This window comes from Scyliorhinus torazame, chromosome 18, assembly GCF_047496885.1.
Source record: "Scyliorhinus torazame isolate Kashiwa2021f chromosome 18, sScyTor2.1, whole genome shotgun sequence".
NCBI classification, from domain to species: domain Eukaryota; kingdom Metazoa; phylum Chordata; class Chondrichthyes; order Carcharhiniformes; family Scyliorhinidae; genus Scyliorhinus; species Scyliorhinus torazame.
The window spans coordinates 103367296-103379778 of NC_092724.1; the positions used below are offsets into that span (position 1 = coordinate 103367296).

At 43.5% G+C, this 12483-nt stretch overlaps 1 protein-coding gene across 1 annotated transcript in view; it reads right to left on the reverse strand.

Annotated features, from left to right (window-relative positions):
* LOC140394751 (uncharacterized) overlaps positions 1–12483 on the reverse strand; it is a 117446-nt gene that overhangs the window by 35701 nt on the left and 69262 nt on the right. The window contains 1 exon segment of the mRNA XM_072481969.1: positions 4776–4827. Within this exon segment, the coding sequence (XP_072338070.1) occupies positions 4776–4827 (52 nt within the window).

The window sequence follows — 12483 nt, forward strand, 5'->3', positions numbered from 1 at the left end:
TCCTCTCTCTCTCTTTCGTATTCAAGCTGCTTTAATTCTTTCTCATGTTCCATTTGTTTAAATTGTAACTGAATTTTTGCCATTTCCAATGAGTCAAACTGTATCTCAGGCAACTTTAAATGCTTAGCCACCGCCATAATGACCTCATCTTTTCGCATTTTGTCAGGTAATGTTAACTGCAATGTTTTTGCCAAATCTAACAGTCTGCTTTTAGTCTCTGTCCGTAAGGTACTGCGTGTGATCGGCTCCACCCCCAAGAACTTCAGAGCCTCTGAAAGAGCCATTGTCCACAACACACTCCCTACTTAAACTGAAATAGCACACCTGAAAAGCACCCACATTATGCTCACCCCTCACTGTCTTTAGGTTCACTCAGCCAATCCAATAGATCGACATTTATCCTGGACGAGCACTCAATTTGTTATGGGCCAGAGTTTAGAGAACCCCAAAGTGTATCATGGAGTTCACCTGACCCACAACGTTTAATAGAGCACACTGCCCACTCTACAGGTGTGGTACAGCAGAAATGGAAAAGTATTTTTAAAAGCAAAACAATGTTAATTCTATGAACTCAAGTTAACCTTTTTGAAACATACAGCGAACATCTTAGCAACCATCAATTCAAATACAACCCCCCAAAGAATACAACACTAAGTAATGCTTATGCTGTCCTTTTAACATCCAAAAGACTTACAAAAGAAACACCTTTTAACAGAAGCACATCAGGTTAAAGTCCCTACTGAAAACATTTATAATTCTGAATTCACTAAATGATCAAGAGATAGTCTTTTCATGGCAGAGAGATCAACAGTACAGCTGCTTTGTCTGGCTTCAGCTCCCACACTGAAAACGAAACTAAAACACACCCTGCAGCAAACAGCCTAAAACGAAAGTAAAAATCTTACAGACAGTCCAGCTCCACCCACACTCTGACATCACTGATAAACACCCATTTCTTAAAGGTACTCTCACATGACAATAGCTAATGGCAGCTGGTGGAATTTCAATTCAACTAATAAATCTGGAACGAAAAGCCAACAAAAGCGACTAGGAAACCATTCTGGAAAGGCAACTTATTATCTAACTGGGAAGAATCTTCAGAGTGCTTTGGTGCAGAAGGATCTGGGTATCCTGGTGTATTAATCGCAGAAAACTAGCATGCATGTTCAGCAGGTAATCATAGAATCATAGAATTTACAGTGCCGAAGGAGGCCATTCGGCCCATCGACTCTGCACTGGCACTTGGAAAGAGCACCCTACCCAAGCTCATGCCTCCACCTGATCCCTGTAACCCAGTAACCCCACCTAACCTTTTGGACACTAAGGGGCAATTTAGCATGGCCAATCCTCCTAACCTGCACATCTTTGGCATATTTTGAAGATGAGGAAGGCAAATGGAATTTTGGCCTTTATAGCGAAAGGAATAGAGTATAAAAGTGGGCAAGTGTTACTGCAACTGTACAAGGCATTGCTGAGACCACACCTGGAGTACTGTGTACAGTTTTGGTCATCTTATTTGAGGAGGGATGTATGTGCATTAGAGGCAGTTCAGAGGAGGTTGATTAGATTGTTTTCAAATATTAAGTAGGGTGCTCTTTACAAGGGCCACTGTAGACTCGATGGGCTGAATGGCCTCCTTCTGCACTGAAAATTCTATGAGAGGTTTATCTTATGAAGAGAGATTAAACAGTTTAGGCTTATACCCTCTCAAGTTTAGAAGAATGATAGGAGATCTAATTGAGGTATTGACAAAGTAGATGTGGAGCAGATGTTGCCTCTTGGGAGAAATCTAGAATGAGAGGTCATAGTTTTAGGATAAAACAGAGATGAGGAGAAATTACTTCTCTCAAAAGGCTGTCAATCTGTGCAATTCATTACCCCAGATTGTGGTAGATGCCGGAACATTGGGTAAATTTATCGAGCAGAAAGACAGATTTTTAAATAGTAATGTGTTGAAGAGTTATAGAGAACAGAGAGGAAAGTGGAGTTGAGGCCGAGAGGAGATCAGCCATGATCGTATTGAATGGTGGAGTGGGCTTGAGGGGCTGAATTGCCTCCTCCTGCTCCTAGTTCTTATATTCTTTCATGATGAAAATGGATCTGGTTCACTCATGCCCTCTCGGAAGTCAGCCATCCTTACCTGATCTGGCCTATACATGACAGCAATGTGGTTGACTCTTAACTGGCCTCGCACAGCAATCAGTTGTACCAAATTACAACAAACTTAAGGCAGGTAAAAGAATGAAACTAGAAGCACCACCTGCCATTTACCTGGACAATGAAAACACCCCTCCAAGTCACACACTATCCTGACTTGCAGCTATGTCATTGTTCCTGCACTGTCACTAGGTCAAAATCCTAGAGCTCCCTACCTAACAGCATTGTGGATATATCTATCCTACACCACATGGACTGCAATCGTTCAAGAAGGTGGCTCACTACCACCTGGGGAAATTAGGGATGGCTATGGGTGGCAAGGTAGCACAGTGGCTAGCATTGTTGCTTTACAGCGCCAGGGTCCCAGGTTCAATTCCCGGCTTGGGTCACTGTCTGTGCAAAGTCTGCACATTCTCTGCGTTTCTGTGTGGGTTTCCTCTGGGTGCTCCGGTTTCCTCCCACAAGCCCCGAAAGACGTGCTGTTAGGTAATTTGGACATTCTGAATTCTCCCTCTGTGTACCTAAACAGGCGCCGGAGTACTTCATTGCACTGTTAATGTAAGCCTACTTGTGACAATACTACAGATTATTATTATTACAATAAATTCTGGCCTAAACTTATGTGGAAGAAAAGTGATGATGTGTTTTTTTTTGGTTGTTCGTTCCATTGTGGGATTGTCATTGGAAAACAAGATTGTTTATACGCAAATGGAAACAAATGGACTTCGCAGTGTGTACGTGACTATCTTGTTTTTGGTCATTGGAGGACACTAGGTAATTATTTCTGTCAATTCCCACCATATTTGATGGAACATGGCAGTCTATTTTTCTCCCTCCTTTCCTCTAGTGTTCCCATTCTAAATCTTTGATCAAAGATGTCACACTGGTGTATTTCCCATATTGGTTCCTGCAGAATCGTGCAGTATGCCTTTAGATTGCTTCCATCTTTTTTTTCTCTGGCTAGAAAATAAGGGCCGGAATTTTCAGGTCGTTGGGATTCTCTTTTTCCTGCTGGCAGCACATGCAAGCCCGCAGGTTTCCCAGCATTGTGGGTGGCTTCAATGGGAAAACCCATTGACAAGTGGCGGGAAGATCGAATCCCGCTGCCAGTGAATGGTGCGCCTCAGAGAAACACGCAGCTGGGGAACTGGAGAACTCAGTCTAAGATTTATCTATGCCACATTTTCTGTGAGCAATTTTGCTACCAACTAACTTGACGCATGCAAATGAGTTTCCACCTAAAGGAGACACAGAGTTAGTCTGCTTGCCAAATCTTGGGAAACAGGAAATGTCAGACCATCCCTAATAGGATCCACAGAACATGGGGTTCAAGCCAAATCTTAAAAGTGCCCAGGCATCCACTTATTAGAACTTGGTGTAGATTCCCAGTTGGAGTAGCGGAGATAAAGTATTGCAGTGACTTAAGCTACAAATTGGGACTGGGTTGGAGACTTTCTAAATGGATGAGCTGAGGTGAGCCAATTTGCCTTCCTCATTTCTTCATCTTGTTTTTTTTAATGCTAGCACCCCTGAGAGTGGACGGCAAAGGGAAACCACCACTGTCAAGTACTGCCCAGAAAACGGTGCAGGATGGAGCATCAGTAGGGAATTAGCCAAAGGACCTGCCTTTGGGCAGAGCACATATACCATATTCATAACTTTAGTTTATGCATGCGTGTTGGTGATTAAAATGATGCAGTGTGACTTTACAGGCTGCAGATACTAATCTCAGGCCAGAGGTTGTGGTATAACGGGACTGGCAGCAATAAAATGTGGGCAGCATGAGTGTAGTCCTATCTGCTGAGCACGCAAAGCCAAACCCTCCAGGTCTAAAGTTCTGTCGCCTCCGTATTAATTAGCGCCTGAACTGTTTCTTGTTGGTACGTTCAGAGAAATGCAGAATACTTGTAACAATATGTTTTTTGCATATTAGTAAGAAGAAACCAAGCCAAATACTAGCAACTCGCAATGTTGGCCAACGTTACAGGAATTCGGAGGCTCTTGTTGAGTTTTAAATACAATATTTAAATCGTGTGAACCGTGATCCGAATATATATTGCACACCGCAAGGTTTCGCCATAGAAGTATCATATGTTACGAGCCTTCGTAAAGCTGGCTAGATTGTTTCTTTTAACACAGCACCTGCTGACTGCCCTACATTATGCACTGCCACTGTTAAATATTAGTATCACATTCAGAAGCGCCAGTGACATCTGCAATGCATTCTTCACACAATTACACAGTTGCTCTCTGAAGGCCGATTGGCGGCAACTTGTGGTCAGTAAGAATGCATTGCCAGAGTACAACGCTAATTATCAGTCCACACACACGCCGTTCCAGCTCATCTTTCTCGATTCCGTTTGGTGTGATGTCTACATTTACCCCCCAAAAAGTCGTTATATGTTCGGCTACATGGAAGTGTTATTTATTGAACGATTCCACGCGGTTGTTCTTAGTGAGGCATCTTGAGACTATTTCCATTGTTCTGATTCGGCAATGCAAGTTACAATCGCCACCTCCAATGTCATTGAGTGCAGTTCATTCAAGGCATTGACAACCAATTATTTTTTCTTGTACATCAGAAGCCAAAGCTCATGCAGGCACAATGCCCATCTTACCTCGTTCGATAAAAGCAGCTGGAAATAGTGAATCCTCTATAGACACCAGAAGCTGTAAACAAAGAGAAGCAAACGTGTTTTATTGACCTTTTGTTTCGAACAATGTGAGATGTGGGTCTCCAATGCTGCGTTTCGACCGCGATTTCAGAGGTCTTCCCCCACCCAATTTCTTTCAGCACGATCAATAACAGCTACCCGCTCTTTTTGGCCAACAATCACGAGCCGAACCTTTACAGCTCGCGTGCAGGATACATGGTAGCACAGTGGTTAGCACTGCTGCTTCACAGCTCCAGGGTCCCAGGTTCAATTCACAGTTGGGTCACTGGCTGTGTGGGTCTGCACGTTCTGGTGTCTGGTGTCTGCGTGGGTTTTCTCCAGTTTCCTCTCACAAATCCCAAAAGAGGTGCTATTAGATAATTTGGACATTCTGAATTTTCCCTCAGTGTACCCGAACAGGCGCTGGAATGTGGCGACTAGGGGCTTTTCACAGTAACTTCATTGCAGTGTTAATGTAAGCCTACTTGTGACAATAAAGATTATTAATTTGGTGTAACAGAGCAGCAATAGACATGGCTATGCAGGTGGTTTCACTACCTTCGCCAATCAATTGATGTTTGTATTGGATTGTTGCAATTCTATTCTACGGGGAGAATTTTGTAATTGTTTTTTTTAAGCCAAAAATCTCAAGTCAGTTTAAACCAGGAGAAAGGAAGTGACAATTGTAAAATGTTATCAGACAGGTAACGTGGCTAACGAATGTTAAACCGTGCATTGTGGATACAGATAGAGGGAATCCGCAGTTCCTATGTATAACAATGAAATAGCAACAATTGTTATTTCACTCTCGGATGATTTTCCCAACAGCATGAACGATCCTAATGCTTACATTAAATAACCATGTCCGTTCCATGACGGATGCATAACTTGGGAGACAGAGGATTCATTAGAACCTACCTTGCTGTTCCGCCCAGTGGAGGATGCCCAGTTCATCCTCTCCACCGGCTTTTAAAAGAAGAATGTTGCCGACTCAGCGGCTGTCATCTCCAAATATGGAGAGTGCAACAATTGGCCCGATTCGTTGCCCTGGTGAGGTTGCCAACTATCATTTTCACGGGCGAGAGTTATAATTAGCAGAAAAGCATGTAACTCCTGAGATATTGGAACGATGAAGTCATGAATCATTTAAAAAGATCGACCGATCTGACGCCGTTGCACAGCCACAGAGATGGTTATATAAACCGAGTGAGTGATACCGATGATAACTTGCCCGCTAGTGTGTCGCGAAGATGTCTACTCTGAATTAGTTCATCATTTGTAATGAAGTTCAAAGAATACTGGGGCTGTGCAGGCAGTTAGCACCATTTGAGCCCGGCATGAGTGAATGGGATAGTGGCAGTATAATGAACTTGTTTTTTTAACTTGTCGAGGGAACCTTGTAAGAAATAAGGCAAGAAATCTGAAAGTTCTCAACTAACCACAAATTCAGTCCACTAGGTGAGGTGTTGGTTGTCAGAACGCAGCCTTGATCTTAAATAACGGTAGGATCACAACATAGCCAATTTCACTTTGTGATGTATTTTAAAAACATATTTTTAATTGCACCCTCTGGAACACCGCTGTGCCGAATTACTTGCAACTCAGATTTCATTCTATGGCAGTTAAAACAAAAAGAAAACTCCGATTTTTTTTACGAGATGTTGTTCTAGAGAAAATGTTTTTACAGTCAAGTGTGTTTCGTTAGATACTGTATTCCAAAAAGCATGGGGGGAGGGAGGGGGCTATGCAAATGTGAATTGAACCACACAATGACTCCAGTAGGTTAAATGTTCTGTTTCCTTCCACAAATTTTTTTTAAAAACCTCCACAGAATAGTGTGTTAAATAAGAGCAGAATGACAGGATGCTGAAGGTTTGGGGATTTTCACATTGGGAACTCCCTGTATGCCGATCATTCGGACGAAGACGTTGTGGTACTGGGACTGGTGGGAGGTAGACCATCGGTAAAATTATGGTCACTCCCTACTTAACAATGTTTACATTGTTACATGTTTACAACATTGTTGCAAATGACGAAAGGAAAGCGTTAAACCATCAAGAGCAGCAACCCCACCCCCCATCCCGGGGCCACACTGCATCCTTGGAACTCTCCCTGCGGTTCGCCCAGAAATCCTGGTTCCTCCACCCGAACAGCACTGCCTGGGATGTATTTACACCGCCTGGGGCGGGGCACCGCTCACCACCTTCTCGGGGGTAACTAGGGATAGGCAGCAAATGCTGGCCCTGCAAACGACCCTCACATGCCAGGAACAAAAATCGAAGACGAAAATTTGCAGCCTGGGAAGCAAAGCAGCTGAAAGTAAATGTTGCGGAATCTCCTGGCGCCGCAGCTTCCCGAGCTGTGTCATTTTTGTAATGTTGGACTGGACTCCACTTTTTGCTTCACGCACTTTACTAATTAATCAACATGAGAGTCCGTTCAAATCAGTCTGACAGACAACTTTCCCCGCCCCCCACTTCTGCTTCGACTTTTTCAATACTGTATTCGGGTGACTGTGGGCTGTGACAAGCTCTGTCACGTGGAATTTGTTTCTGGCCGGTTTATAACTAGGTGGCCGTCTCGGGGGGGGGGGGGGGGGGGTTCCAGTCGGGTGCTCAGCTGGAGAGAGCTCGAGGTTTGCTACTTTTTCAATTGCAGCAGAGAGCATTCCTAAATGTAAGAATAAAATAACATATCTACGTTCAAATCGAGTTTAGATAGCTGTTTAGGAGAAAACTATGTATATATAGAACGGCACAGACTGGGAGTTTCGGCAGTGACTTTTGGTGAGTAGCTTCAGACACTGGCTGCAGCAAGAGGCTTCCATTCACTCGATTAAAATACATATTGTTCAATAACGAGGCTGAAATGAAGACTTCGTGTGCCGGTGTGTAATGAGCTACCTTTTCCCGACCTTATCTAACCAATGTCAAAGGCGAGAGACTCTGTAAGCAGTGTGAGAGGCGACCTTATTGAGATGTATCGGGTTGTCAGGTGGGCTTGGCAAGGTAGATGATGAAAGGTTGTTACCCCTTTGTGCGAGAGACTGGGACCCATAATCTCAGAGTAAGAATTTACCCATTTAAAATAAAGACGAGGAGGAATTTCTTTCTCTCAGAGGGTCGTGAATCTGTGGAATTCTTTCCCGCAGAGAGCTGTAGAGGCCGAGTCGTTAAGTATGTTCAAGGCTGAGATAGACATTTTTGATCAGTGACGGAATCAAGGGTTATGGGGATAAGCAGGAAAGTAGAGATGAAGATTATATCAGATCTCAATGCATGGTGAAGCAGGCTCGATGGGCAAATTGGCCTATTTCTGTTCCTATTTCTTATGGTCTTATCTGAGTAGCCAGCAAAGTTAGCTTACTGCAGCCACGGGGGGGGGGGGGGGGGGGCTCATTCTCATCTCTGAACATGTGGAGGCTGTCAGATTAAACCTTTAAAATGATGCCCTTGTGTGTGAACGGGTGAAAGATGGGAAGTAAACATGGGCGTAGGTTTTGAACTGGAAGTCAAGATGTATTTGAGGAGCACCATAGTTAAAATGTGTGTTCTTTACCGCATTGGCGTTTCGGCTAAGAAGCTACCAACAAAAACGCGTTAGGTGGTGCGGAGAAATGGGCCCATAATCATCTACCAGCCTAGATTCCATTAGAAGTACATGGGCTGGGTCAAAGTGATGCAGGAAGTTGCAGAATATTTAACCAAAAAATGCCCCACTAAATCAGGTAAACTGAATCAAAAAGTGTGAAAGTTGGAAGGCACCAATCCTGTCTCCAGTTGTGTTAACAAGAGAGACCTTTAGGTCCCCACTCACAAAAGGCACTGTGACTTAAACTGCCAGTAACTTTGGAACAATGTTTAAGCCACTGTTTCGTATTTCCAATGTTTACACTGCACTTTCCTGTACCACATCCAAAGATTCGCTCTGAAAAACATCAGAACCCTCTCCTCTCAACAGTCCTGCCGCCAATCACCTTTCAGCTTAAGGAGAATGTTCTATCCATATCTTGATAGCATGGGAATAGGGAACCCGCACCCTTAGAAATGTCTGCTTACATTTGTGAACTGTCCAGAAACCCGCTGCTTTTCAAATCAAGCTTCACACTAGACCAAAACTATATTTCATGTGCTGCCAAGTCCAAACAATATTCACCTGATCCACACCTGTTGCCTTCTAGTGTCAGGTTAACATCTAGCAGAAGGTATATAATCAATTGCAAATCTGGACAAAAAATAATCAAGTTCACAGCAACGCATAAATGTCATGATAATTGCACCCTACAGTGGAGAATCATAGAATCCCTACAGTGCAGAAGGAAGCAATATCCATCCATGACCCTTGATCCAAATTCATATCTTTCTTACCAAGAGTAGATAAAAATCTTGGGCAGGAGTTGCCACTAGGGGGCACAGGTTCAAGGTGAGAAGGGGAAATGAATGGGTAAATGAAAACTAGCACGCTCCACAAGCGAGTTACAAAATCTTTCAAAAAACAAAGAGAAGTACAGCACAGGAACAGGCCCTTCGGCCTTCCATGCCTGTGCCGAACGTGATGCCCCGAAATTGGCCAAATTTGCACAGAAATCGAATAATTTGGAGAGCAAATTACATTTAGTGCAAATTGAGTTTATGTAATCCTCTGTGCTGATTTAAAAAAACAATACGATGCCTCAAACTGGTCATTCCCCTGGATTGAATGAATCACCATCACTTGTTTCCTCTAAACTGTGAGTCTATGTGAAGGCTCTGAAGATTAAGTTAGTTTCTCAGGGACAAGGACACTAAGAGGCAAGGTTTAAATGCTTTCAAATATCTATTTTTTTGAAATCCCTAAGAAAGTAGCTAGTGCACATCAGTGTTATCTTTTTTCTTTAGGGCTTCCATAGCACTAGCAGCAGAGGGGCTGCAATTATATCACCTGCATATATATCAGTTGACGTCGGCAATAAATTGCTATTTCCTACCTTTTATTGGTTTTGTTACAACTGTAGCACACTCCACAACCGGGTCACAAAATCTTTCAAAGAACAAAGAAATGTAGAGCACAGGAACAGGCCCTTCGGCCCTGCATGCCTGTGCCGATCATGATGCCCTAAAGATCATTATTATTATCAACAAAAAAACAACATTCGGTCCGTATCCCTATATTTCCTCCCTTTTCATTTACCCATCCAGATGCCTCTTAAATGTTGCTAATGTGCCTGCTTCCACCACATTCTCTGGCAGCGTGTTCCAGGCACCTACCACTCTGTGTGTGAAAAACTTACCCCGCACATCTCACTATAACTTTCCCCCTCTCACCTTGAACCTGTACCCCCTTGTAATTAACACTTCCATCCTTGGAAAAAGCCTCTGACTATCCACCTTGTCTATGCCTCTCATAATTTTATAGACCTCTATCATGTTGCCTTTTGGATAAGACATTAAACAGATGCCCTGTCGGCCCTCCTGGGTAGATGTAAAAGATCTCATTGCACTATTTTGAAGACAAGCAGGGGAGTTATCCTTGGTCTCCTGGGCACTATTTAGCCCTCAGCCAACATCACAAAAATAGATTATCCGTTTATTCTCATGTTGCTGTTTGTGGAAGTTTGTTGTGCGCAAATTGGCTGTCATGTTTCATACATTACAACAGTGACTGCATGTCAAAAGTACTTAATTGACTGTAAAGTACTTTGAAATGTCCAGTGCTCATGAAAGGTGCAATATAAATTCAAGTTATTTTCTTTCAGAGCTAACAACTAACTGAAGGCTTTTATAGATTGTAGGTTTGATCTATGAAGTCTGCCTTCCTGTGACTTCTGCTGCCAAGTGCACATATGCTTGGAGCATACAATGAGGCAAAGTAAGACATAGGAATTATTAGCTTTAATTAAAAAACTAGCAGATCGCCTGTTATATTGTCCATGATGAGTTAGCAGATGTACTGTTTTATCATAATAGGAATGCTTATGCCCCATAGGGGATTAACATCAAGATTTCCAGTGGCTGAATGAATCAAATTCCATTTCACTCAGTGGTATTCGGCAATTTTTATTGGTGCTCTGAATTCCATGACTGTCCAAAATGTTGTAAAAAATCACACGAGTGGCCTTTGTCTGAAAGGGTTTATTTGCAACTCAGAGGTATTGCAAAAAGCATCAAGCTCCATTTTAAACAGATCCCTTAGAAAGATAAAAGTCAGTGTTGCTCACAAGGGAATCCCCGAATCAATGGTATTAGTCTGATCCCCTCACCACTCTCCACAGGTAGATCCCACAATGAGCCAGTGAGAAAAATCTCATAATCCCAGTTCTGCCAAACCTCATGATCATTTTCACAGTTCTGCTAAATCCAGAAGCTCTCCCTGCAGAGGCGCAAGTGCTGCTAAATCCCAGGTGCTCTGAGCAGTTTTATCAACCTCAATGACCTTTATCTTAGTTCTGACAAAGACCAAGCCCACAAAAGCCAGGGCTACCCCTAGCTGGCAACAGATAGGATGCTCCAACAATAATTTCTTAATTCTTTTCTCAGACGGTGCAGGCACCCCTGGCTAGACCAGCATTTATTGGCCATCCATAATTGCCCTTGAGAAGGTGGTGGTGAGACTCCTTCTTGAACCATTGCATTCCATGTGGATGGGCTGTCAGGAAGAGATTGCCAGGATTCTGACCCAGCTACAGGGAGGGAACAAGGATATCATTCCAAATCAGGGTGATGTGTGGCTTGGAGGGGAACTTGCAGGTGGTGGTGTTCCCATACAGTTGCTACCCCTATACTTCAAGGAGGTACAAGTTACAAGTTTGTCAAAAGGTCCTTGGTGAATTGCTGCAGTGCATCTTGTGTACGGTACACACTACTGCCACAGTATGTCAGTATCGGAGAGAGTTGATGTTCGGGTGGCACGTTAGCACAGTGGTTGGCACTGTTGCTTCACAGCGCCAGGGTCGCAGGTTCAATTCCCGGCTTGGGTCACTGTCTGTGCGGAGTCTGCACGTTCTCCCCGTGTCTGCGTGGGTTTCCTCCGGGTGCTCCTGTTTCCTCCCACAAGTCCTGAAAGATGTGCTGTTAGGTCATTTGGGCACTCGGAATTCTCCCTCTGTGTACCCGAACAGGCGCCGGAATGGGGCGACTAGGGGATTTCCACAGTAACTTCATTGCAGTTGTGACAATAAAGATGATGATTATTATTATTATTATTAAGGGGTGCCAATTAAGCAGGCAACTTTACTACAATACCAATACCCACTCCTGTTCCAATGTTCATGTTTTTAGGTTGCTACCATTTTAAGAATTCGGAAATGTCAATTATTCCTTCTTCTTCTGACGCAGCCCCTCACGATTGAGGATGACTGACTTCCAGAACGGTTCAATGAGTTTGAGGTGACTGAGAGGTCCAATGCGCGATCTGCAGATCCTGCTACACGTGGGCACGGTTGAAGGATTGGGTAAGTGGGTTATTTAGAGGTTATGCCTCAACCTCGTCACCGCACCTTTCCGACAAAATCTCTCGATGTGCTTGGTGCCTTCCTGATGGGACTCTTATTTTCCTCTTCTAATAAGAATCAGTAGACCGGTTGGTTAGGTACAAAAATCTGATTTTATTGTCGGGCACTTGCCTGGTATACACTTGTATATGAAATGGCCATTTGGCGATTCCAAAATGAATAAAAAACTAGCCGTTTGGCGAT